The sequence below is a fragment of the Mycteria americana genome, chromosome 4, assembly GCF_035582795.1.
Source record: "Mycteria americana isolate JAX WOST 10 ecotype Jacksonville Zoo and Gardens chromosome 4, USCA_MyAme_1.0, whole genome shotgun sequence".
NCBI lineage: Eukaryota > Metazoa > Chordata > Aves > Ciconiiformes > Ciconiidae > Mycteria > Mycteria americana.
In genome coordinates, this window is record NC_134368.1 from 10,892,259 (window position 1) to 10,919,297 (window position 27,039).

The window sequence follows — 27,039 nt, forward strand, 5'->3', positions numbered from 1 at the left end:
TGGCGGGAGAGCGGAGGCGGCCGTTGCGCGACGCCGCTGCCGGGCCGGGCGTTGAGGGTGAGTGCTGCAGGCCGGGGCGCTCGGTCGTGGGGGTGGGAGCGGCGACTGGGAGCGGCACCGGCGTCCCTGGGCCCGCCCTGCCTTTCTGAGGCGCCCGGGACGGCGGGCGACAGGTGAGGGGAGGGGCGGGGAGGGCAGCCGCGCCCGGCCGCGGTGGGGGAGGGGCGGGCCGGGCCGGCGCTGAGGGGAGCGGCGGGAGAGGGGTCTTCTTCCGCCGGTGCGGGGAGCTGGGCCCTGCGCGGTGCTGCCCCCTTCTCCGGGCCGGGGACGGTGACCCGAGCCCCTTCCCCCGGGCGCGGAGCGGGGGCACGGCCCTGCCCGCCGCTGTGGCGGCCCTGAGGGGCTCCCCCTCAGCTGCCCCTGGCCTGCCTCGCTCCGCCTGGGGTGTCGGTGTGGCGTGTCCCGCTTCCCCTTCCCCGGCCGTGTGTTATTTTTTCGTCTCCGCTGCTCTGGGGGGCTCTGGGGCTTGCGAGCGCCGCTGCCCGGCCCTCAGAGCCGGCCCCGGCCGCTCCTGCCCTCCCCGCCGGGCGCGGCGGCTCCCCTCATCGCGGGCGGCCGGCAGCGCTGAGCTCCGGGGGCCAGCTAGGCCTGCGGCCGTTTTCTGCCCCGTATTCCCTCGAAAGCGAGACGAGCCGGTCCTTGCAGACGGGCTGCTCGGCCTCTTGTGGTGCTCGCTGGGTCATGAACCGCATTTGCTGCGAGGGCCGTTCAGAGGGTGTCCTGAAGCGGCTGAGAGAGGCAAGTGCTGGGGAGGAGGCGATGGCGTTCCTTCTCTCGTCTGGAGGAAACGGGGTGGTTCAGCACATGCAGTAGATGTAGCTGTGTGAAGTTGTTAGTCAGTCCTCCCATTTTGTGTGACAGCAAGAGCGGAGGGAACGCTTCTCTCCTACCTCAGCGTCCCCTACACCTCCATTACAGGACGTGAAAAGACTCAACTTCCTTTTCCTTATTTCTGTATCTGATTTTGGGACTATTGAAAGTAAGCTGTAGCCTTTCTCAGAGAAACTTCTGCAATAAGAGCAATGAGAAGCTTTCTTCTGACCAGTCTTCATCTTTGTTGGTTGTTTCTGAAATAGGACGTCTGGCCTACTGAAAGTTTTGGGTGTGTTTTGTTCTCTGGGTGTTTTCTTAGCTTCTGTGTTTTGTTTTGGATTTGGGGTTTTTTTGGTTAGGTTGCTCATCAACATATGTCTTACCTGCCTGTAGATGTAGCTGACTGCTTAGAGCAGGCAGGCTAGTATATCTCTGTGGCAGGCTGTTTATCTCTCATCTTTACTCTTTTTATGGTGTCTTTCACCAAGCTTTTGTAGCGTGGGACTGCTTGACCTAATTTGGATAAAACATAATGGTCTCAGCTTCTGTTTTCCCTGAAGTTGGCATAGGGCATCTGAAAAAATGAGAATGTCTTTAAAGGTACTGGAAATACACATGATGGGAAAGTTTTGAAAGAGTAAAATGGCAGATTACTGTTCCCTGTGATAAAAAATTTTAAGATTAGCACTATGTGATTGGTTTTGACAAATGCAATGTATACTGGTTTTGTCACCTGTGCCTTGCACATTCCAAGTGATTTAGACTGATGTTATTGCTTTCTTCAAGTAGTTACTTTAGTGTATTTGTAATGTTTAGGATGATGATGAAGTAAAGTCTTGTTTCTGTTAGACATGCTAAAAATGTCTACTTCTTGCGTAAGCTAATTTGCCTCAATTCATGCTAAGCATGTGGGAGACCAAGACTTTGTTTTCAGAGTGGTGTAAGAAAAGTTGTCAGTTTATGTTGTCTAGAGAATCCATTTTTTGGAATTGTAATTCAAACATGTTAAACTAGGTCAACTTGAACTCAGTGAAAATGTTAACTTTTTTATAGATGAAAAAAAATAACAGGAGACTTAAATGATTAATATGGGAATCAATATTCTTAATTTAAATGACTTTACCGTTATTTTTTCTCAAGTATCTATCTGTACAGAGAAAGGTTGGTGGATGTAGTCCTTAAAATGCTAGTGAGTTAGCTAGAATAAACCTTGGACTTTGTTGTTATGAGGACAACACTACTTAGGCCCTTGGGAGAGCTAAATGACAGGAATAATAACTGCATGTGCAGAGCTCTGTGTATGAGAGGAAGGGGAAGCGGCTTTTTCTGGTATGGTGTCATCCTGCAGTGATGCAATAAAAAGTCTGTAAAAGTTAAAAGTATTTATTGGCTTGCTAAGTTGATCTGCTAAGTTCACATTTTAAAAGTCTTTTTTAATCTTAATTCTAGAATTTTGAATTGCTGTCTGAATGCATCTTGCTACAGGTCTAATAGATGAGCTCGCTAACAGCATCAGCTGGAGTTATTTGATAGTTATGGGTTAGGGGCAGGGAGGTTGATGCAGTAACTCTATTTGTGCTATCCAGTCTTGGGAGTCTTGGTGCTGGGTTTTGTAGTGACTGCTGGAGGAGGAACATAGAGACCTTATAATTTAATTTTGGCTATCCAGTCCTGTATGACAAATCATATTAATAAATTGAGTGGTCCTGAGGTTTTGAAAGTCTTTAAGGAATTCTTATTGATGAGTATGTTTTTAAATGTGCAAAGCTTGGAACTGTTTTGTTTACCTCTGTTCTTGTGCACTACTAACTTGATCTGTGTTGTATTCAAGAAAGGAAACTTTGCTTTATTTTTGCTACCCATTCTTACAGTTCAGGTAATTAACTTTCAATAAAGTTTTCCGAGTAAGCCAATAACACGTGGAAATCTATAGCCCCACAGAAGAGGTTTGTTCTTGCAAGAAAAAAATTTGCTGGATCATGAGACACCTTCCATAGTCTTAATAAATTCCAGCAGTTGGATTTTCATTATAAACATGACTCTTATGAGCTGGGTCGTGTTGATACTGATGAACCTGCCTATAATGATTTATTTTAAGGTGGTTTTACAGTGATGAGCTTCCCTATGGGTGTCTGTTCTCAACTTTCTTCTTCAGAAGAAGCTTCTGAAGAGGTTAAGCTTTGAGCCATTAAGAGCTAGGGCACTCGTGCCTTACGTATATGGTCTGTATTAAGTATAAAGAAAGCCTACTACTGGTGTTGTAAGATTCTGAAAATTAAACCATCTATTTAGCAATGGTGTTCTCTGTCACTTAGTTGGAGAAGTGACTTTGTCCTGTGTTGCCTTTGAGGTCTGATATTAGATCCTGAGACATGTAGTAATCCTATAAATAACCTGTTCCTTGGTATCTTGGTAAAGAAGTGTGTGAATCTTTAACATGGGTAAGGTGGTCTTAGTATAACAGGTCTTCTATGGTATATTGCTTTGGTCTTCTTTTCACCGTAATTTTCAAATTTAAGTGTGTTTGGGTTTTGTGTGTGGGGGGGTATTTTGTTTTGTTGTTTGTTTCTTTTTTTCTTCTGTGATAGCTCTTCTTTGGCACTTGTGGCCAAAGAGCATCTGTGCAACCTTTTATGTTTAGAGTCATCCCAGGTGCTTGCTACCCCCTGTATTTTGAACCCTTTCTAAAGATACTTTGTCAACATACCATTGTACTGGGTTGTATTCAGTGTTACATTCGAAAAGCACAGAGTCTTGTGAAACCTTCTGTGTGTTTTGCATCCAAAACTGTGCTGCCCTGTGAATGCATCAGACTTGTCTTTTGCTGTCTTTCAGCAGTGCAGATATATCAGTGTATCACATGGCTTTAACAGGTTCTATTTAAAAACAATTATAACTTGTAAATTAAGCTTAGATAAAGTGTATTTCTTTATAATACTCAGATTTGTGTACCAGCTAACATTTCCCAGCTTTTTAATGTCCAAGTATTTTTTCCAATTTCATATCTGAGGAGAATCAAGGAAAATGTCTCTTGGCTTTCTTGATGAAATGAACTTACAAAGACTCTAATGGCATAACTTCTCAATATACCTCATATGTTGCTCAGTCTTGTTCATTCTCCTGCTGTGCACAGAAAATTGCTTTGCCTAAGTTACTTTCAGTTCCAGTTGTAGCTGTTAGATGAAGATGGTAGCTTGTCTTTGAGCAACTAGTTTGAAAGAGCACATGTGCTAGGGTTTAGGGATGATTTTCTCCCTTTCCTCCATCGCTCGTGTTGCGTGTCCTCCTCCTTGCTTCACCTCCCTCTTCTCCTTGTCTCCAAAGAGCTCCAAACCTACGAATAATAATCATATGGAGAGAGGAACTCCTGTAGCACCCAGAAAATGTGCTCACAGAACAGTCTGTCTGGTTTGTTTTGTATGAGTGCAGAATTAGGCATGGTCTTGTTTTAACAGTTCTTGGCCCCTATTCCAAAAATTCAGTGATGTGAGTAAAATAGGATCTTCCCAAGAATGTTGGTAAGGCTGGCAGAAAAGCTTTCTTCCTTAACAGATGAAATGAAATCTAGGCCTTAAGAACAGTGGGGTGAAGTGTGCAAAGAGAACTCGCATTACATGGATACAGATTGTTACGAAAATGGTTGTGTAGGTGAGTCCTGTACTGAGGAAGCAGGAGACTGAAAGTCAGTTGGAGTAACCACAGTATTCTTAAATAGTTGTTTAACCCTAAGCAAGACCTGACACACATTCAGGAGAGGTAGCAATAGGAACATGCTGGTTTGAACATCCCAAGGATATTCACAGTTCTCAAGAGCTATTGTAATTAGCCTGGAGAAGAAGGGGAAGATGGAGGAAGGTGTCTCCCCCATGGGTTGGCTCTGCAAGGAGAAAAAGTAAAAAGTGTAATTACTAATAATTTCTGATGGATGGCTGCCGAAGTACAGAGGTGTTGGCAATGCTGAGTACAAATATGAGACTGATCTCACAACCAACAATTTTGTCATACCAAAAGACAGTTCAATAGGTAAAGTAAAAGACACGCAAGCAAAGCACAACAAGGAATTCATTCACTACTTCCCATTTGCAGGCAGGTGTTCAGCCATCTCCAGGAAAGCAGGGCTCCATCACGCATAGCGGTTACTTGGGAAGACAAATGCCATCACTCTGAATGTCCCCCCTTCCCCCAGCTTTATATGCTGAGCGTGACGTCATATGGTATGGAATATTCCTTTGGTCAGTTGGGATCAGCTGTCCCAGCCATGTCCCCTCCCAATGTCTTGTGCACCCCCAGCCTACTCACTGGTGGGGTGGGGTGAGGAGCAGAAAAGGCCTTGGCTCTGTGTAAGCACTGCTCAGCAGTAACTAAAGCATCCCTGAATTATTAACACTGTTTTCAGCACAAATCCAAAACATCGCCCCATACTAGCTACTATGAAGAAAATTAACTCTATCCCAGCCAAAACCAGCACAGGAGCAAACTCTGAGCCTTAGTTGTCAACATCCCAGGTGAGAACATAAGGCTATTGCTCACATTTGCGAGAGAAACTCTGGGGTAACTATACGTGTAAGTTTAGATTTAAAAAAAAAACTTAAAAAAAAAAAAAAAAGAAAAATCTTAAAACTATCAAAACTGATTAGGTTCATATTGGGAGAGGGAGTTATGCATAACAGTTCTGAAAATTTCATCCGCTGTGACCAGAATCTGAGAATAGGTTAATAGCGTGTGTGCTGGTCTTTGCAGCGTAGATCAAGGTCAGTATCAGGAAGACAGTTCTGCAGTTCTTGTTTAACATAATTGTTTTTTTCCTGGTCGCCCCACTGTCTTCTGCCCCAGCTCCTCATTGTGTGTTGGACACAGGACAATTTTACCATGAGCAAGCTTTAAGATATGAACTTCAGTACCATGTTAGATACTCATAACTGCCTTTATGCTTGCTTTTCACTTCTTCCCACTAAACAGTTCACTGTCTTGTGGTAGGGGCATGCACACCTACAGTTACCACAGAGTAGCTACTGTACACTCGTATGTTCTTGCAGATCCATGACTATTTCTAAACTGAAATTTCCCTGCTCCACTTGCTTTAAATTCCTCTCAAGCTTTTCAGCTTCCACCTGTTGGAATCTGGAGATGGGCTGGAGAAGAGAATTGCTTATCTGGAACTTTGTGCTCTCTGAAGATGGCTGCTTACGACACAATTCCAAGTGATTCCTGCCCACACACAAACATTGCCTCGGGAGTCAATCAATTGCTTTCAGTTCAACTTAATTGGGATTCCTTAGTATTCTTCTCGTTTGCTAACAAACTAGCTTATTCTGGTGTTTAGTTTAGGAAATGGGTAAGAATGAGTGAGACTTCAGGCCCAGCTGTAGGTGTCTGAGGCTCAGATACCAAACTCTGGGACTTCCCCTCTAGCTTTGGACAGAAAGTGGTGACTGGGGAATGGGAATGTTGGGGAGGGGTGTATTTAAGAGAACAAGCATTACAGACAGGTAATCTTCTCTCTTCTTTTCTGGCAGGTTTGGAAGAACGTTGTTCTCGGCCCCTGAGAAATCTGGACTTTTTAAGAGCAGACTACCTAAGGGAAGATAAGGAATTGATACTTGTAGCTTCCTTGCAATTAACGTCTTGGTATTTGTACCTCTTACTTTTTCTGTGGTTTTAGATCAAGACACACCATGAGCACAGTAAGTATTTTACGACTCAGTGCAAACCTGATTCTGAAAACGTGTTCTTTATGGTTCCTCTAGAAATGGTTTTAAGAGTTTGTAGTAAACACGCTGGAACATAAGCATATTAAAACTTCATGTAACTTCATGTTCTGTGATACGTCAGATTTTTAATCTCTCTAGGTGCTAGGAATAGTTCAGAAAAGCTTACAATGTGAGCAGAAACCCGATGTAATTGTGAACTAGTCTTCTCACTTGCAAAGCAGGACAGTACGTTTTTTCTTTGTGAGCCAAGTGTAAGAGACCTGGGGTGATGTCTTTTCCTTGACGCGATGCGTTCAGGTAGGAATGACCCGTACCACCATTTGATGCGTATTACAGCCTTTGCGGGGAGTGTTTTGTGTCTCCTTGTGTGCTTTCATTGGTGCTGCAAAGATGAGGGCCACGTTAGTATTACTGCTATAGAAAATGCTACGGCTTTGTTCTCTCTTAGACTCAACGAAAGCGCCGTGGAGGAGCAGCTAATTCTAGGCAAGCTCGGAAACGAAACAGGCTGGTGGCTTCTACTGCAGAAATGGCTTCAGAAGCAGAGCCAATAGAACTTGAAGAAAGTGGTAAGCTTTCTCTTTAACTTGGGAAGAACATAAACTGCTTCTGGAGGGTTGGGGTCCCACTTAATGTATGTGTTTGCCAGTTTCTAAGCCCTTTACTGGGGAGGAAGGGAAACCTCGGATTTTAGAAAGGGTCTAGCATGGCACCTCTAAACAGCAAGCCTACTGACAGCGGGTTTAGTTTGTTACTGAGGTGCGGTACGTTCACTACTAGTGATAGGTGAGTTGTGTAAGAAAGGTACTCAAGTGCTGCTCCAACATCTGAATGTCTGCTCTGATGAGCTGGGAGTTGTGGCAGCTGCCACTACAGATAGTGGCAAACTCAGTTTGGCAGCTCCCAAGTTTTAAGAAGGTAATTGAAAGTTTGTCATTAGTCATCGTGCCCCATCCCTCAAGGGAACATTTACAGCATGGTACTGTAAAATTATTCTGTCATATATGATTCATGTTTTATCCTGTGTGATAAACGTTCTCCTATGTTAGATGAAAAAGCCCTTGCTGTGTACCTCCCACAAGCTGTTGTCATACAACAGAACTGTATGAGGAGCTCAGCTGCTGTTCCTCTTGCATTGCAACTTGCAGAAGACAGTGGTGGTCGTGCTCTAGGTGGGCTGTTGAGGGCAAAGCTCGAGTGGAAAGTTGGATACGTTCCTGAAGAGAAGAGGGATAGGGCAAGGTTGAATCATACCTCAGGCTGTTCTATAGTGGCAGGCAATTTTATTCCTCTGCGATCTCTGATCTTGATTCTAACATTGTGTTTTGAAGCTGGTGAAGAAGTAGTAGATCTCACATGTGAATCTTCTGATCCCGTAGTCGTTGATCTAACGCACAATGATTCTGTTGTGGTAAGTAGTGAATGGCACACTTATCTAAATCTTGTGGTCCAATCAGTTTTGTATTGCGCTCCCTGATAGAATCGGACTTTAAGGGTGAGTTTTAAGTTCCAAGTTGACTTGTCAGTGCATGAAAGCCATGCATTACAGGTCAACATAGAAGCTGCTCTGCAGGTGCACTTTGGAGGAGTGGAGAGGGTAATCTAGAATAGCTTGTTGCTCGAGAACTTGGGGAGAATGTGTACCGGTCATGGGTAATGTAGCGTAAGGAGATGCAATTTAAAGTTGAAGCTATTCCAGATATATCAAAGGTATAGGCCAATGATTTAAATAAAAAGTAAAAGAGAGGACAGTTAGTGTTTGACTTCACAGATATGAAGTGTTTAGCTGCAATGTCAGTTTAAGGTTCTCCTGTCAGAGAGATGCCAAGCGCAAGTGTAGCTGACCGTGGTACAAACCAGTTCAGCTTATTACTCCAAGAAGTCTTAAAAAATATCCACTTTTTTCACTACTATTTTAAAGCTAGAATAGTATTCGATCCAGTCCACAGCGTAGCTTATAACCTCAGTTTTGGGATGCCACTGCTGCCGTGCGGAACCAGAAAGGAGCAGCAGGAATAGCACGGGGGTATCTCCTGCTGGGATTGTTCCTGAGCCTTTGCAAAGGAAAGGCCTGGAACTTTACAACATAATCTGCATTGGCCCAGCTCCAGTTCCACCCAAGACAATAGCAGGTTTGGGGCTGGTTTTTTTTTTTTCTTTGGCAGCTGTTAATCTAATATGAAGTGCTTGTGGATATCACACCTGAATTTGCCTGTGCGAGGGAGAAAGAGGGAAAGAATCTCCTCCAGCCTAAGTCAAATTAGGGTACTGACACTGGGGAGCAGGGAGGAGGGTGTTCAGATGGTTCAGAAGCTGCCTCCGTTCCTATCCCTCTGCAGCAGCGTGAGCGGAACCAGAAGCAGCCACTCACTTGTTTTCAGAGCAGCAGCTAATTTACTACTACTTTTAACGTTCTTAATCAAGATAAGAGAGTGATATCTTACCATTCTTAGCTTGTTTTGTTGTAATGCTTAGCTTATCTGGTGTTTGTATGTAACACTGGGGGTGCACACCAAAGCCTAATTGTATTTTCTTTTTCTCTCCCTTCCCATATATATTGATGCAAGATTGTTGAAGGTGAGTTGACGTTTTACAATTGATAATGGAATTGCCCTAAACTTGAGGTTTTTTTCTTTTCCAACAAACTTGAGCAGCATGGATTGAAACAGCATTTACCAAAAGACAAAGGACAGTGCTAAAGTGTCTGGCCAACGCCTTGGAGAATGGATCCAATCTGTGTTTGATAGTTGCTGTCAGAGCTTGTAGAAAGTACCTGAAACAAAACACAGCAAAGCTGCTCAAAATACGTTTTCTTATTTTCCAAATACAGAAGTTGAGTCAGCCCAAAGTCGATAATGATTTCAATTAGCACTTTTAGCACTGGAATATCTGCTTTGAATAAGAAGGTGCCGAAAGGCTTTTTTAGCCTGTATTGCAGTGAAGGAACTAAGGAAGAAGGTTATTTGTGGTCATAGTATTGACTTTCATTATCTAGTCTAACACACCTCAAAGTTAGTACTGAGAAGCATTAACAAGTGTGGATTTTTTTTTCTACTTTTGGTGTTACAATAGTTATAGGTATAAAGAAGTTAATCCTTTACACCTTTTAGACCCTGTTCTGTTTATAACATCTGAAATGTGTTAGTATGGTGTTAGCTGCGTACTTGGAATGTAATCTATTCTGTGCTCGGCATGAAGCCAGAGCAAGTAAAAAATACTTGCAATAAGAGTTGTAGGTGAATACTTATGCAGGAATTAACTTTAATTTTGAGGCTATTTATGTAATTTTAATTGATTAGTGCTTGATTGTTGTTACATGTACACTGGAGTTGCAGAGATAATTATTGCATGCAGTTTCTAATTGTTAAAAAGCAAACAGCAGCTCTTTAACCTTTGGATGTTACAGACCAGGCAATTAAATTTATCTCCTTTTATCTTGGGCAGTATAGCTCCATTTTCAAGTTACCTTAACTCAGGAGGAAGATGACGAAAATGTCTAAGGAGACACTGCTTAAAGGATTTTTATAATTTCCAAGTACTGTTCTTAAAAATACTCATTTTATAGAAACTGTCTTTGAGTGGGGAGGTTTGTTTTAACACAGACAAAAAGAGTGGAACAGTTTAGCATCATACCTGGATAGAGCAGTGAGGAACCACAGGAGCTCCATAATTTACATTTTTCGATTTAAACAGCTCTTCCATCACTTCTGAAACGTTCTGAACAAAGCACTCTGTGTTTTACCAGGCCTTTTTGTTGCGTATGTGCTACCTCACCATGCTACTTGGAAACTTAACTTCAGTCTGTCCCCCTCCCCACCCCCCATCACACAGCAATTCCTCAACATTATATCATAGCATTCTCTGTTAGTAAGAATTGGGAGAGGTAGCTTCCCTTTATAGGGGAAATTTATTTGCAGGTAGTGTAACTATATGAAACTTATGACACCAAGAATCTTTAAGATCATGTTTTAGCTGTTTGTAGGGTGAATAGAGAAAATGGTTTGTGTCGATATGTAGCAGAATATTCACAATGTCTGGAAATGTTCAGCCTTAATATTTAGGAAATTAGTTTGTTTGCTTTCCACCCAGCTGAATATGATCCATTTAAAATATGAACCGTTACAGACTCTTTATAATCATGCATTTCAGGGATAGTTCCAGGGGGATATATATTGTATCTGACTTACCAAAATTAAATTACAGAGAATCAACGACAAAGGAGAAATCTCAGACTAAGAGGCCAGCGACAGTCGGACAGCTGTGTACTGAGTAGCGATGATGAAGATGAAACAAGAGATAATGATGTGTTTGTGACAGATAAAGTGTCTCGAGAATTGGGACCACTGGAAGATGAAACTGCAAGTTCAAAGTATGTATGCCTTATGACCTACCGAAGATTGAGTTTTGCTTTTCTTATACGTACAGGACTAAGTTATATTGCTATAGCCTGGCTTATCTTTGAAGTCTTAACTTATTCTAGTTAGTTCCCTCTTTCAGAGAGTGCAGTATCACATTTCGCATGATGACCAAATGATACTGTTTGCACTTTAGGATAAAAAGCCAGCCCTAGACAGATGTAGAGCTTTGCATACAGCCTTAAAGACGAGTGTTGGGGTATGGCAAGGAAGGAGGATTAGTCACAGGCCATAGTTCGTAATTTGTTGCATTTACTTCTCATGCAAAGCTCTAGTACTGATGTTAGATATGGAAATATTTTCATTGGTGTTGATGAGGCTTCGTATCACAAGATCGGCAGGCAGCAGCCTGGCAGATGCCAGTAAAAACTGTTATTTATCCACTGCTTTTTTACACATTCACAGTCTTTACACAGTACCAGTTAACTGCCTTTTTTTCTCAGAGCGGTAATCGTTCTTCCCAAGGCATACTTGCAAGGCGATTGTGGAGGTAATACTGTTACGGCCAGTTTTTGTTCTGTCCCGTGTATGTCATGGAGCTCTGATATGTTTGCATGTGAGATGGTGATCTCGCTGTTTGGGTCAGGTGCCTGCGCAGTAAAGACCCCATTCTGCAAAGAAACAGTAAACTCCTGCTGTAGGAGTACTCCGTTGTGTTAAGTAAGACGCAATGTATTAGACTAATTAAATGAAATTGGGTGACTAGGGAAGATGAAGAACATGAGAATTGTGGTATAAATGTTTTTTAAAGTGTTTGGGGGGGAAAATACAGGTTTTAATAAAGCTGCTGTGCTTTGAGCCTTTTAGATTACTGGAAGGCGATGTAGGAGAGAACTTGGGTATGGAAATTTTCAGTATCAGGTCTTAGATATGCCACCTAAAGGGCTTCTGCTGTTCTAAAACATAGTGCATTTTGCCAGTGGATTTGCAGGTTTTTAAATTTTGGTTGTTAAGTATGTAGGTGACTAAATCCCACTAATTAGTTAATATAGAAACCTAATGTTTTGTTCCTTCAATCTCAAGCTTCTCTGTTAAAGAATGTGCCTTCCTGCTCTGTTCAGGTAAGGCTGAAACAATTCAGTGCTGCAGCATTTAACATTGACAAAAAGGTACTGATGCTGGAGATTACAGAGTACCACTGTAGATGGCTCTGTGTCAGTGTTAGACTACTCTTGCTGACACAACGGTTATCATCAGTTGTAATTATTTACTGAGTTGGTATTATAGCTGCTGCATAAAGAATTTGAGTAGTAAAAATAGGAGAATTAATGGAGTTAAATTATGTATGTGAAACTAGGGTAGACAGTAGTGCTCGCTGCTTGAACTTAAGATTATGGGATAAAGGATATCTGATGCATTCTATTCCGGTTTAATTAATAAATTACAAACTGTTGCTTAGCATGGGCAGTGACATAATAAAGCCAAGTGTTTATGGTAAAGACTTATGAAAGCAGCTTACTGTGATGATTTCAAGTAGAGATTAATTGGTAAATAAAAGTTGCAGGAAGCTCTTTCTCTTTCTGATAGAGAATATTATTCAGCACTTAGTATGACACATTCCTTACGCAGAATAGCTATGTCTGTTAGTACGTGTGTGTGCAACACAGCCGTCCTGGAGACTGAAGGCAGGAGAGGTACATCTGTAACCGAAGCTCGGTAACAGCCACCGAGTCGGTCTTTCCTTCTCTGAGCTAGAAATTTATTTTTTAATATTTCCTCACATTAGTGTGTTCCTGCCCTACATTTTCTAAGGAAGGCGTTCTTGGTATATGACTATGTTACTGGGCTGGGATGTTGCTAAATTAGAACAGGGGATGTTTTAACTTCTGACAACCGCTTTCACTTCTGGAAAGGACAGCTAGATGGGTATGTTACAAAACTCTTCTGTATGACCTGTTGAAGGCTACTACTGCCATACGTATACTGCACAGTGCTGTAGACTGCTGTTACTTCTAATAATGGAGCAGGGTGACTAATTGCATCTTCCCCCTACTGAAACCTGAGATGCTGTTCCCTTTTGGCAAGGCAGACCCTAACTACTTAGTAAATGCACCGGACGGAGAGAGTTAAAGGCACGCAGGGCTCTTCAGATGAAATGCGTCATGGCTCGTCTGTGCAGCCGGATGATTACATGCCGTTTGATGTATCGGTAACCCTCAATGCACGGTGCAATTAATGGATGTGTGTTCTTTCTGGTTTGTTCTCTCTCCCACAAGGCCGTCTGGTACCGTTAGCTGTCCGATTTGCATGGATGGCTACTCGGAGGTAAGGATCCCCATGTTGTCATTGTTTCTTTTTGGTTGGAGGGAGAAGGGGGCAGAGGGTGAGCTGTGCAGCTCTGTTGGGTTATGTGGGACACTACAGACAGCTGGCTTGAAGTACAGACCTTGGATTTAAGGTGAAACTAGCTTGTACCTCAAAGCCAGTTCTTCGTGGTGCACGTAGCGGGAGAAACACTTTCCAAGACGGCACTGAACGGTCTTTGGGTTCCTTATTATTGTAGTGGTAATGTCCTGATCCCGGATGCTCCAAGGCCTATTTGCCTGGTGCCCACAGAGCAGCAATGTTGAATTCTTCACTCCAAATACCTGTTGTGGTTTCTTTTCTTCCAGATCGTGCAAAGTGGACGACTGATTGTGTCAACCAAATGCGGCCATGTCTTCTGCAGTCAGTGCCTCCGTGATTCCCTTCGGAATGCCAACTCTTGCCCAACCTGCAGGAAGAAACTCACTCACAGACAGTATCATCCCATTTATATATGAGTACTACTATTTCTCAGGACAGACTCAACTGGAGTTTGGGGAAAAAATGTCATGTTTTCAGTGCTCTGAAGATTTAAAGAGCAGCAGGTTGTGCACACATCCAAATAAAACTGGTTTTTTTGGAGAATGACTTGTACATATATAGACAGCTTTTTTATGGTCCAAGCTGCTTCTTGTTATGTCCCTGGTGATAATGTTAAATTTATGACTGTCTCTAAACTAGACCAGCAGCCTATATCAGAAAGGAAGCAGCTAATCCATTTCCTTTTACTTTTTTAATGCCTAAATAAGAGGGGTCTGAATATTTTGTTATTTCTTACTCTTTAAATTATTCCCACCGTCACGTACGGATATGGAGAAGTTACCTTTGAAAATACAGATGAACAATTTGCCATTTCATTACACTTTTTTGTTTTTATCCTGTAAGAAGCTCATGACTATAGTGCTTTCTGCTGTACCATCTTTGCCCAAGTAGAGTAAGTTCTGTAACGATGGATCGTTTTGTCTTAAATCAATATTTTCATTGACAACCAGGGTCACGCAATAAAATAACCTGCTGTTAACCAGCAATCAGGTTTTCTAAGCAGAAGGCTTGAACATGTAGATGTCTTTATGAACTCCGTGAGATCTAAAGTACGTAGACAAATTGCGACATGTACAATGTGAAAACATTTCTTTGATTGTTTTAACTGCCAAGAATTCTTGTGTTTGAATTACAACGCTGAATTTATTTTCTAATGGGGTGAGATGGTCTCTTGGGTTTACTACTGGTCTGTAGCGCGCTCTCCTGATAACTAAGGAGAATGTAGTCTTCTCTAGGCTTGCTAGTGATGAATAAGAAGCAAATTGTATGCTTGCCTCTTGTCAGCTGAATACCAAACTACCGACAGACCTTCTTCCTGTATCAAGTGTACCCAGCGGAATGCTTAAAGTTCAGTATGCTCCCTTTGCTGTTCTCTTCAGTTGTTGTGCTGACACCTGACTGGTGTTAGCCTGGTGCATAGGATTAAGAATTAAATCTTGGATTTAATTGCCATGGATTTAGGAAGTGGAGGCTTTAAAAGATGTTTGGTAGCAATCTTGACTTGGGAGCTTTTTCAGAGAGAAGTTTAATCTCCCTTTGCCCTGTAGGTTGTCCAGCTTTCTTTAAAAGTGCATTTTTTAAAAAAGAAGTCAGATACATGTCCTAGGAGAGAGCATTCCTCTGTTGAAGCAAGACAGGATGACGCAGGGTTATGCACTGTTATCTGGTCACTTCCCTCCCCTTGCCCCCCCAGGACTGAGTTATAAATGTCTGCTTTAAACCTGTTACAGCGAAAATCTGCAAGCTGATGTGGAATCCCAGATGAGCTGATACAAACAGGATTATAGTAATTAAATGTAGATGAGATGATTAAAATCAGTATTTTATGATCCACATATGCAGTAGCAGCATCTATGAAGGTTGAAATGCAGTCTATAAAAAAAAAAGTCCAAAATTAAACTTTAGATGCCTTTTGGCAGTTGGTTGATGATGATAAACCATGAGAAGCACCATTCTGTGCCCTGGTGCAGCACAATTATAGGATGCGTTCAGTTAACATGGATATCCGATGTGTCTTTGATAACCTGTCCTAGGGATCTGTAGGAAGCTTTTAATTAAAGCAACTCTTCTAATTAGCTGTCTCAAGTTCTGTATTGAATATTGCAACCCAAAAGTAAAGGTTTTTTTCATTAGGATGTTTAGGGATGTTTTGGGATGTAGTAATACAGACAGAGCTTTGTTCCATAAAGGCTAGCTTAAGAAATGCAATACCATCCCCACCCTTCTCTGGAATAGCTTTGGTTCAGCCCTGTTGCCAGGAATATGCAGTTTCTGCAGCGTGGCAATATTGTAACTACTAAAAAGTTTACACATGTCTAGTTCCTGTGTGCTCCCGTGGGTAATACAAACTACAACCGAGGACTACAGCAGTCTTGGGATAGTGTGGTGACAACAACAGCTGGAATCTGGGTCCCCAAAACTGTAGAAACTATCAAACAGTATGAAAGATTGCTTAAAGCATTAATTGCATGAAGAGAAGTGGCCCAACATTAAAACTGACAAGATATTTATGGGCCACAGAAACAGCTTCCTCCCAATAGCTTAGGAAAAAAAAAAAAAGAAAAAAAAAAAAAGAATTACGGCCAGGTTTCCTTGGGGGGCTACTGCACGAGAGGGAGGATAAGAGGAAGATTTAAGGGATTACCTCGGGGGTGAGGGTGAGTCACGTATCTGTGCATCTTTCATAGCGTACTAGCCATAGCCTAAAATGACTTTGCACAACTCCCTCCATGTAAATATCACTTTATAGTTTGTGTCTCAATAAATAGATCTAATTGAAATTTAGATACCACAAACTATAAAATATTTAACAAAGAAGTTTTTAGCTTTTGTGTGCCCTGTGAAGTACCATGAATTTTGTGCATCTCGGAATGAATTTTAAGTCTCAATACATGGAAAAATACTAAATTGCATTACACACTTTTTTTAGGGGGAAAAAAAAAACCCAACACAATATATTTGAGTTCCACTGATGTTTCACATTGGCAAGAAGTGATAGATAATATAAAGATTTTTTCATTATGTAAATGTATGTCTTGTTGTATATAGTTCCATTTTTCCTGTATTTAATTGTATTCATGTCTGTCTGTCCCATCTATGTTGGACTCTGCTGGTAGGCAAACAGTTCTTTTAACAAGTGGAATAAAACCATTGATTTGATCAGTCAAAGTGCTCGTTCTTTTAATCACACTGCCTTAATTGATTTTTGGGGAAAAAAAAAATCCTCAATCCCCAAACTTTTGGGTTCTTTTGGCCAGCGTGTGTTGTGTGGGGAAAAGGAGAAAGATGCTGCCTGGGAGGGACGAGGGGAGGCCGGGGCGCAGTCCTGCTCGAGGCTGGGGCAGGGAGGTGCAGTGGTGGGCTCACGCGTGGGGGGAGCCCGGGAGCTGGCGACAGAGAGGGCTCGCTTTAGAGGACGGCAGGGGGTTGGGGTATCGCCCTGCTGTGGTGTTGTTGGCGAAGCTCACGTTGCCTCTTGCATGCACGTCACGTATGAAACACGGTGCTGGGGAGAGGGCGAGGAGGAACGCTGAGGAGAGGACCAGGCACGTAGCGGGTTGAAAGTCACCATAAAGCTTATTTTATTTCTTCTCCAAACAAACGAACGAAGTATCTGTTGTTGCCTTGAAGTTCTTTTCCTGTCCCTCTTATTTGTCTTTCCTGCTTACATTTTTATGAAGTTCTTCACTTTAAGGAAAAGAAGAAAAAAACCCCATTTCTCTTCAGGTTGGCCATTTTTGTGTGTGTAAGCAACTTATAGAGCATGTTGACCAGAATCGTTTCCATATGCAAATGCACTGCATTAGAGGTCTACTCGTAATCTGATTTATTCAGTTGGTCTTAGAACAAGTGTTTTATGAGGGACCTGAACAGCTGCTGTGTGAGTAAATGCATTATTCTGAATTATGCTGCTGCTAATAGCGCTCATGAAGTGCGTATGTTTGCTGTTGATCCTTGTTTACGGCAGACTGATGCCTTTCTGCAGCTTCCAGTTGCATTGTTCTTCTTCCCTACCCTGTCTGCCCGAGTTCTGGCTGTCCTGCGAAACAGCTTTACTCTCTGGTAAGAAGAGGTTTACCTGACTGGCAGTATTTCAAAACGAGTGTGCAAAGAGAACTCGCATTACCTGGACGCAGAATGTTATGGAAATGGTTGCCTCGGCAGGTCCTGTACTGAGGATGCGGGAGACCGAAAGTCAGTTCCTGGCTTTCTCTGATAGGGAGCAAACTGAGCCCTGGTCTTCTACATCCCAGGTGAGACCATAAGGCGATTTGCTCACATTTGCGAGGAACACTCTTGAGATACCATACATGTAAGTTTAGATTTTTTTTTAAGGCATTTCCTGTCACATGTAGCAGAAATCTTAAAACTGTCAAAACTGATTAGGTTCGTATTGGGAGAGGGAGTTACGCATAACAGTTCTGAAAATTTCATCCACTGTGGCCAGAATCTGCCTGTGGACTCACCGAGTGTTAAGTCTGGCACATAACAGGTAGTCTAAGTCATTTTAGAATAGAATAGAATATTTCAGTTGGAAGGGAGCTACAGTGATCATCTCGTCCAACTGCCCGACCGCTCCAGGGCTGACCAAAAGTTCAAGCGTGTTGTTAAGGGCATTGTCCAAATGCCTCTTAAACACTGACAGGCCTGGCGCATCGACCACCTCTCTGGGAAGCCTGTTCCAGTGTTTGACCACCCTCTTGGTAAAGAAATGCTTCCTAAAGTCCAGTCTAAACCTCCCCTGGCGCAGCTTTGCACCATTCCCACGCGTCCTGTTGCTGGATCCCAGGGAGAAGAGCTCAGGACCTCCCTCTCCATGTCCCCTCCTCAGGAAGCTGTGGAGAGCAATGAGGTCGCCCCTCAGCCTCCGTCTCTCCAAACTAGACAAACCCAGAGTCCTCAGCCGCTCCTCACAGGACGTTCCTTCCAGCCCTGTCACCAGCGTCGTTGCCCTCCTCTGGATGCATTCAAGGACCTGAACATCCTTCTTAAATTGTGGGGCCCAGAACTGCGCACAGTACTCGAGGTGAGGCTGCACCAATGCTAAAGACAGCAGGACAACCACCTCTTTTGACCGGCTGGTTATGCTGTGTTTGACGAACCCCAGGACGTGGTTTGCCCTCTTGGCTGCCAGGGCACGCTGCTGACTCGTATGGAGCCTGCTGTCGACCAGCACCCCCAGATCCCGTTCTGCAGGCCTGCTCTCCAGCCACTCCTCTCCCCATTTATACTCGTACCCAGCATTACTCTGTCCTAGGTGCAGAATCCGGCACTTGGACTTGTTAAATTTCATGTCATTAATCATCACCCAATGCTCCGATCTATCCAGATCCCCCTGCAAGGCCTCTGGTCCCTCAAGAGAGTCAACAGCACCTCCCAGTTTGGTATCATCAGCAAACTTGTCAATGGTGCATTCAACTCCTGCATCCAGATCATTGATAAATATATTGACCAGACCAGCCCTAGGATTGAGCCCTGAGGACTGAGCCGCTAGTGACTGGTCGCCAGCCAGATGTACCCCATTCACTACAACCCTTTGAGCTCTGCCCTTCAGCCAGTTCTTCACCCAGCACACCGTGAAGCCGCTCATCCCACAGCTGGACAACTTGTCCAGAAGGATGCTGTGAGGGACAGTATCAAAAGCCTTACTAAAATCCCAAACCCCTACACCCACCACCTTCCCTTCATCCACTGGGCGGGTGACCTTATCATAGAAACTTATCAAATTACGTGAACTCGTGTTGACTGTGCCTGATGATCGCATTGTTCTTTAAATGCCTTTCAGTAGCACCCAGTATGATCTTCTCCATAATTTTTCAGCAACTGAGGGTGGACTAACAGCTCTGTAGTTCCCTGGGTCTTCCCTCACGCCCTTCTCATAAACTGGAATAACATTGGCTAGCTTCCAGTCAGCAGCGACCTCCCCAGACTCTCAAGACCTTTGGTAGGTGATCGAGAGGGGTCCTGCCATAACGTCCACTAGCTCCTTCAGTACTCTGGGATGAACCCCATCAGGCCCCACGGACTGGTGAACATTCAGCTGATACAGCTGGTCCTTTACAATTTCGGTGTCCACAAATGGAAAGGTACGGTTCCTGCACTTGTGGTCCTCTGACTCACGGGACTGGACAGCCCAGGGTCTATCAGTATTAAAGACTGAGGCAAAAAGAAAGCATTCAGTGCCTCCACTTTTTCTTCATCCCTATTAGCCAGGTGACCATCTTCCACAAGTATCGGGCCAATGTTTTCTTTAGCCTTCCTTTAGCTTTTGCAATCCAGTGCCAGTTTTAAAATGACAAAATGGGAGAAAACTGATGAGTTGCTTAAAACTGAGCATAAATATATCTTTGGGCTTAAAGGTTTGTGATTGAAGAAATATAGAGAAAGTTTAAGAGGAGAAAAATCAGTCAGGCTTCCTTTAACTCAAGGTTATCATTGGCTACCAGTGCCATTCCATCCCACTGCATGGTCTCGGTGTTTCTTAATCTGAGAATACATTAATAGCCTGCTAATTAGTTTTGATCTTTCTACTGACACAGGGGAAAAAAAAAGGGGGGGGTGGGCTGGGGGGAGATCCAAAAATCCATAATGAGATTGGGTGATGAGGAGATTTCAAAGGTCATCCAAGCTTTGGTAAGATGACTTTTTAACTCACTGTGATATACACCTAGCTCAAACCTAACATTCAAGCAAGTCCTCTTGACCTCTTCTAAGTCCTTCATTTCTGAATGAGGAAGAGACCTCTTAGACCTCTTCTAAGTCCTTCATCTCTTCAGTACAGGTGGTGAAGTTTGTGGGAGCCAGAGTAAACTGAGCAGTGCTTGGATATATACTGATCTGTGTATTGAGGAGGACTGTAGACTAGTTATGGATTTATTTTATGCTTTTAGATCATGTGCTTGTGTGTCTGTTGGTCCTCTTGTCCGGTCTTGCCTAAAGTCCCTACAACTCTTGTTTAGAGAAGACTAATTACCTGGAAATGACCAACTCCAGAAATCTGGCATTTGGCATTATTTCATTTTGTCTTTGAGGCCATAACATGATGTCTACACCTTGACAGTGGCCCCGTACCACCCCTTTTCAGGGACAACAATGTTCATAGTCTACACAGAGTAGACAAGGGCCTATACCATCTGCAGGAATTTGCGCCTTTTAAGCTGATGCAATAATCCAGAACTGTGACGAGAGCAGTGAGCTAAATCTTCTAGATTGTTCAGGACCGTGGAGGACTCGTGTAGTCAAGCTGCTTTGTCGCAAACGCAGTGGATGATCCTGCGTATGCATTTCTTCCCGCTTGTTCACTGAGGTTTGCTTTGTCACAGCTCAGGGAGCATCTTCGGGCTGTTCTTGGCTGTGTCCTCTTTCTGAAGGACTCTGTGCTGGTCTCTGCAGCGTAGGTCAAGGTCAATATCTGGAGCAAGTGGGTTTCTGCCTCACCTTCTTGTTTTGTTTGACCACAGTGGAATAGGCCTTCTAGTAACACTTACCTTTGGATTACATTACTTAACTAGTTTTAAGGCTTGCCAGGGCTTCTGTGCTGTCAGACCTGTAAAAAACATACGGGGGCAGGGAATTCTAGATGGTTTCAGACTCCTGAAGAAAAAGCAGCTGTGTGTCAAGAGGTGATTTTTTTTTTAAGGTAGATTTGTAACCAAGCTTTCTGTAGGCTTGGTCATTGGACACCAAGTTGTCTGTTAAGGCCTTTGTTTGGTCTCTTGTGCAGTAAAATGCAAGTTGTCTGGCAGGCTTGATCCCTAGGCTTTATAACCATTTTACGACTTCTTTTAAAGAAAATATTTTACCTACTAATTTGTAATGCTTTGTCTTCTAAAATTAGTTACTTGGCTTGTTTGGGGTGCCCCTGCTGCCTCCCCTCCAGCCCCTCATTGTGTGTTGGACACAGGATGATTTTACCGTGAGCAAGCTTTAAGATGTGAACTTCAGTACCACACGCAGACATTGCCTTGGGAGTCAATCAATTGCTTTCAGTTCAACTTAATTGGGATTCCTTAGTATTCTTCTCGTTTGCTAACAAACTAGCTTATTCTGGTGTTTAGTTTAGGAAATGGGTAAGAATGAGTGAGACTTCAGGCCCAGCTGTAGGTGTCTGAGGCTCAGATACCAAACTCTGGGACTTCCCCTCTAGCTTTGGACAGAAAGTGGTGACTGGGGAATGGGAACGTTGGGGAGGGGTGTATTTAAGAGAACAAGCGTTACAGACAGGTAATCTTCTCTCTTCTTTTCTGACAGGTTTGGAAGAACGTTGTTCTCGGCCCCTGAGAAATCTGGACTTTTTAAGAGCAGACTACCTAAAGGAAGATAAGGAATTGATACTTGTAGCTTCCTTGCAATTAACGTCTTGGTATTTGTACCTCTTACTTTTTCTGTGGTTTTAGATCAAGACACACCATGAGCACAGTAAGTATTTTACGACTCAGTGCAAACCTGATTCTGAAAACGTGTTCTTTATGGTTCCTCTAGAAATGGTTTTAAGAGTTTGTAGTAAACACGCTGGAACATAAGCATATTAAAACTTCATGTAACTTCATGTTCTGTGATACGTCAGATTTTTAATCTCTCTAGGTGCTAGGAATAGTTCAGAAAAGCTTACAATGTGAGCAGAAACCCGATGTAATTGTGAACTAGTCTTCTCACTTGCAAAGCAGGACAGTACGTTTTTTCTTTGTGAGCCAAGTGTAAGAGACCTGGGGTGATGTCTTTTCCTTGACGCGATGCGTTCAGGTAGGAATGACCCGTACCACCATTTGATGCGTATTACAGCCTTTGCGGGGAGTGTTTTGTGTCTCCTTGTGTGCTTTCATTGGTGCTGCAAAGATGAGGGCCACGTTAGTATTACTGCTATAGAAAATGCTACGGCTTTGTTCTCTCTTAGACTCAACGAAAGCGCCGTGGAGGAGCAGCTAATTCTAGGCAAGCTCGGAAACGAAACAGGCTGGTGGCTTCTACCGCAGAAATGGCTTCAGAAGCAGAGCCAACAGAACTTGAAGAAAGTGGTAAGCTTTCTTTTTAACTTGGGAAGAACATAAACTGCTTCTGGAGGGTTGGGGTCCCACTTAATGTATGTGTTTGCCAGTTTCTAAGCCCTTTACTGGGGAGGAAGGGAAACCTCGGATTTTAGAAAGGGTCTAGCATGGCACCTCTAAACAGCAAGCCTACTGACAGCGGGTTTAGTTTGTTACTGAGGTGCGGTACGTTCACTACTAGTGATAGGTGAGTTGTGTAAGGAAGGTACTCAAGTCCTGCTCCAACATCTGAATGTCTGCTCTGATGAGCTGGGAGTTGTGGCAGCTGCCACTACAGATAGTGGCAAACTCAGTTTGGCAGATCCCAAGTTTTAAGAAGATAATTGAAAGTTTGTCATTAGTCATCGTGCCCCATCCCTCAAGGGAACATTTACAGCATGGTACTGTAAAATTATTCTGTCATATATGATTCATGTTTTATCCTGTGTGATAAACGTTCTCCTATGTTAGATGAAAAAGCCTTTGCTGTGTACCTGCCACAAGCTGTTGTCATACAACAGAACTGTATGAGGAGCTCAGCTGCTGTTCCTCTTGCATTGCAACTTGCAGAAGACAGTGGTGGTCGTGCTCTAGGTGGGCTGTTGAGGGCAAAGCTCGAGTGGAATGTTGGATACGTTCCTGAAGAGAAGAGGGATAGGGCAAGGTTGAATCATACCTCAGGCTGTTCTATAGTGGCAGGCAATTTTATTCCTCTGCGATCTCTGATCTTGATTCTAACATTGTGTTTTGAAGCTGGTGAAGAAGTAGTAGATCTCACATGTGAATCTTCTGATCCCGTAGTCGTTGATCTAACGCACAATGATTCTGTTGTGGTAAGTAGTGAATGGCACACTTATCTAAATCTTGTGGTCCAATCAGTTTTGTATTGCGCTCCCTGATAGAATCGGACTTTAAGGGTGAGTTTTAAGTTCCAAGTTGACTTGTCAGTGCATGAAAGCCATGCATTACAGGTCAACATAGAAGCTGCTCTGCAGGTGCACTTTGGAGGAGTGGAGAGGGTAATCTAGAATAGCTTGTTGCTCGAGAACTTGGGGAGAATGTGTACCGGTCATGGGTAATGTAGCGTAAGGAGATGCAATTTAAAGTTGAAGCTATTCCAGATATATCAAAGGTATAGGCCAATGATTTAAATAAAAAGTAAAAGAGAGGACAGTTAGTGTTTGACTTCACAGATATGAAGTGTTTAGCTGCAATGTCAGTTTAAGGTTCTCCTGTCAGAGAGATGCCAAGCGCAAGTGTAGCTGACCGTGGTACAAACCAGTTCAGCTTATTACTCCAAGAAGTCTTAAAAAATATCCACTTTTTTCACTACTATTTTAAAGCTAGAATAGTATTCGATCCAGTCCACAGCGTAGCTTATAACCTCAGTTTTGGGATGCCACTGCTGCCGTGCGGAACCAGAAAGGAGCAGCAGGAATAGCACGGGGGTATCTCCTGCTGGGATTGTTCCTGAGCCTTTGCAAAGGAAAGGCCTGGAACTTTACAACATAATCTGCATTGGCCCAGCTCCAGTTCCACCCAAGACAATAGCAGGTTTGGGGCTGGTTTTTTTTTTTCTTTGGCAGCTGTTAATCTAATATGAAGTGCTTGTGGATATCACACCTGAATTTGCCTGTGTGAGGGAGAAAGAGGGAAAGAATCTCCTCCAGCCTAAGTCAAATTAGGGTACTGACACTGGGGAGCAGGGAGGAGGGTGTTCGGATGGTTCAGAAGCTGCCTCCGTTCCTATCCCTCTGCAGCAGCGTGAGCGGAACCAGAAGCAGCCACTCACTTGTTTTCAGAGCAGCAGCTAATTTACTACTACTTTTAACGTTCTTAATCAAGATAAGAGAGTGATATCTTACCATTCTTAGCTTGTTTTGTTGTAATGCTTAGCTTATCTGGTGTTTGTGTGTAACACTGGGGGTGCACACCAAAGCCTAATTGTATTTTCTTTTTCTCTCCCTTCCCATATATATTGATGCAAGATTGTTGAAGGTGAGTTGACGTTTTACAATTGATAATGGAATTGCCCTAAACTTGAGGTTTTTTTCTTTTCCAACAAACTTGAGCAGCATGGATTGAAACAGCATTTACCAAAAGACAAAGGACAGTGCTAAAGTGTCTGGCCAACGCCTTGGAGAATGGATCCAATCTGTGTTTGATAGTTGCTGTCAGAGCTTGTAGAAAGTACCTGAAACAAAACACAGCAAAGCTGCTCAAAATACGTTTTCTTATTTTCCAAATACAGAAGTTGAGTCAGCCCAAAGTCGATAATGATTTCAATTAGCACTTTTAGCACTGGAATATCTGCTTTGAATAAGAAGGTGCCGAAAGGCTTTTTTAGCCTGTATTGCAGTGAAGGAACTAAGGAAGAAAGTTATAGAATATTTATAATTGTGCATTTCAATGATAGTTCCAGGGATATATATTTTATAATATATCTAACTTACCCAAATTAAATTACAGAGAATGAACAACAAAGGAGAAATCTCATACTAAGAGGCCAGCGACAGTTGGACATCTGTATACTGATTAGTGATGATGAAGATGAAACAAGAGATAGTGATGTGTATGTAACAGATACAGTGTCTTTCTATAAGTATAATTTCTGGCATACAGTAGAAACTGATTTTTTCCAAGCTTTTGGGTTCTGCTTGATTACTGTGTGAAAACTTCAGACCTAAAATATAATTCCATTTCTAGAAGAGAACTCATGAAAAAAAAAAAACAACCTCAGCACAAAATTTTGTTCTGTTGTTCATGAAATCATTATCTAATGTATCTTATGGTATAGCTCAAGAGATGCTGAAATGCTTGCAATACATAAAAGACACAGCCAAACAGTCTGAAAACATGCTTCGTAAAATCACACATTTTCTAAGGAAGGAGTTCTTGGTATATGACTATGTTACTGGGCTGGGATGTTGCTAAATTAGAACAGGGGATGTTTTAACTTCTGACAACCGCTTTCACTTCTGGAAAGGACAGCTAGATGGGTATGTTACAAAACTCTTCTGTATGACCTGTTGAAGGCTACTACTGCCATACGTATACTGCACAGTGCTGTAGACTGCTGTTACTTCTAATAATGGAGCAGGGTGACTAATTGCATCTTCCCCCTACTGAAACCTGAGATGCTGTTCCCTTTTGGCAAGGCAGACCCTAACTACTTAGTAAATGCACCGGACGGAGAGAGTTAAAGGCACGCAGGGCTCTTCAGATGAAATGCATCATGGCTCGTCTGTGCAGCTGGATGATTACATGCCGTTTGATGTATCGGTAACCCTCAATGCACGGTGCAATTAATGGATGTGTGTTCTTTCTGGTTTGTTCTCTCTCCCACAAGGCCGTCTGGTACCGTTAGCTGTCCGATTTGCATGGATGGCTACTCGGAGGTAAGGATCCCCATGTTGTCATTGTTTCTTTTTGGTTGGAGGGAGAAGGGGGCAGAGGGTGAGCTGTGCAGCTCTGTTGGGTTATGTGGGACACTACAGACAGCTGGCTTGAAGTACAGACCTTGGATTTAAGGTGAAACTAGCTTGTACCTCAAAGCCAGTTCTTCGTGGTGCACGTAGCGGGAGAAACACTTTCCAAGATGGCACTGAACGGTCTTTGGGTTCCTTATTATTGTAGTGGTAATGTCCTGATCCCGGATGCTCCAAGGCCTATTTGCCTGGTGCCCACAGAGCAGCAAAGTTGAATTCTTCACTCCAAATACCTGTTGTGGTTTCTTTTCTTCCAGATCGTGCAAAGTGGACGACTGATTGTGTCAACCAAATGCGGCCATGTCTTCTGCAGTCAGTGCCTCCGTGATTCCCTTCGGAATGCCAACTCTTGCCCAACCTGCAGGAAGAAACTCACTCACAGACAGTATCATCCCATTTATATATGAGTACTACTATTTCTCAGGACAGACTCAACTGGAGTTTGGGGAAAAAATGTCATGTTTTCAGTGCTCTGAAGATTTAAAGAGCAGCAGGTTGTGCACACATCCAAATAAAACTGGTTTTTTTGGAGAATGACTTGTACATATATAGACAGCTTTTTTATGGTCCAAGCTGCTTCTTGTTATGTCCCTGGTGATAATGTTAAATTTATGACTGTCTCTAAACTAGACCAGCAGCCTATATCAGAAAGGAAGCAGCTAATCCATTTCCTTTTACTTTTTTAATGCCTAAATAAGAGGGGTCTGAATATTTTGTTATTTCTTACTCTTTAAATTATTCCCACCGTCACGTACGGATATGGAGAAGTTACCTTTGAAAATACAGATGAACAATTTGCCATTTCATTACACTTTTTTGTTTTTATCCTGTAAGAAGCTCATGACTATAGTGCTTTCTGCTGTACCATCTTTGCCCAAGTAGAGTAAGTTCTGTAACAATGGATCGTTTTGTCTTAAATCAATATTTTCATTGACAACCAGGGTCATGCAATAAAATAACCTGCTGTTAACCAGCAATCAGGTTTTCTAAGCAGACGGCTGTGCAGACACATAGGCTGTTGTGATGGGTGAGTCCTCGCTGCTTCAGTTAAGCCCTTGGTCTGCTTCTGCTGCAATACCAGATCCATCAGAACTACCCTCTGGTCTGCAGTCAGATTTGACACTTCAGCAGGGTGAAGCATACAGCAATTGCAGAAAGCTGTTCTCACTTGTGGTCTGATTCT

General features: G+C 43.0%; 2 protein-coding genes across 2 annotated transcripts; both read left to right on the forward strand.

Moving 5' to 3' along the window:
• LOC142408561 (E3 ubiquitin-protein ligase RNF4-like) lies at nucleotides 1-26,263 on the forward strand. Its single transcript, XM_075499131.1, has 7 exons — nucleotides 1-57; nucleotides 21,596-21,763; nucleotides 22,239-22,359; nucleotides 23,122-23,220; nucleotides 24,847-24,940; nucleotides 25,718-25,766; nucleotides 26,114-26,263. Exons 2-7 carry the CDS (start codon nucleotides 21,755-21,757, stop codon nucleotides 26,261-26,263), a joined length of 522 nt encoding a protein of 173 aa, XP_075355246.1. The 5' UTR covers nucleotides 1-57; nucleotides 21,596-21,754.
• Nucleotides 51-16,513, forward strand: LOC142408913 (E3 ubiquitin-protein ligase RNF4-like). The gene is made up of 8 exons (XM_075499673.1): nucleotides 51-173; nucleotides 6,390-6,557; nucleotides 7,033-7,153; nucleotides 7,916-7,995; nucleotides 9,152-9,161; nucleotides 10,788-10,953; nucleotides 13,216-13,264; nucleotides 13,612-16,513. Exons 2-8 carry the CDS (start codon nucleotides 6,549-6,551, stop codon nucleotides 13,759-13,761), a joined length of 585 nt encoding a protein of 194 aa, XP_075355788.1. The 5' UTR covers nucleotides 51-173; nucleotides 6,390-6,548; the 3' UTR covers nucleotides 13,762-16,513.
• Nucleotides 26,264-27,039: the final 776 nt, after the last annotated feature.

Excerpts from the sequence above, each read along its gene's own strand:
- LOC142408913 (XM_075499673.1), top strand. Across the intron at positions 10,954-13,215 it reads GATGAAACTGCAAGTTCAAA|GCCGTCTGGTACCGTTAGCT; the intron begins GTATGTATGCCT and ends CTCTCCCACAAG. Across the intron at positions 13,265-13,611 it reads GCATGGATGGCTACTCGGAG|ATCGTGCAAAGTGGACGACT; the intron begins GTAAGGATCCCC and ends CTTTTCTTCCAG.
- LOC142408561 (XM_075499131.1), top strand. Across the intron at positions 24,941-25,717 it reads GAAACAAGAGATAGTGATGT|GCCGTCTGGTACCGTTAGCT; the intron begins GTATGTAACAGA and ends CTCTCCCACAAG. Across the intron at positions 25,767-26,113 it reads GCATGGATGGCTACTCGGAG|ATCGTGCAAAGTGGACGACT; the intron begins GTAAGGATCCCC and ends CTTTTCTTCCAG.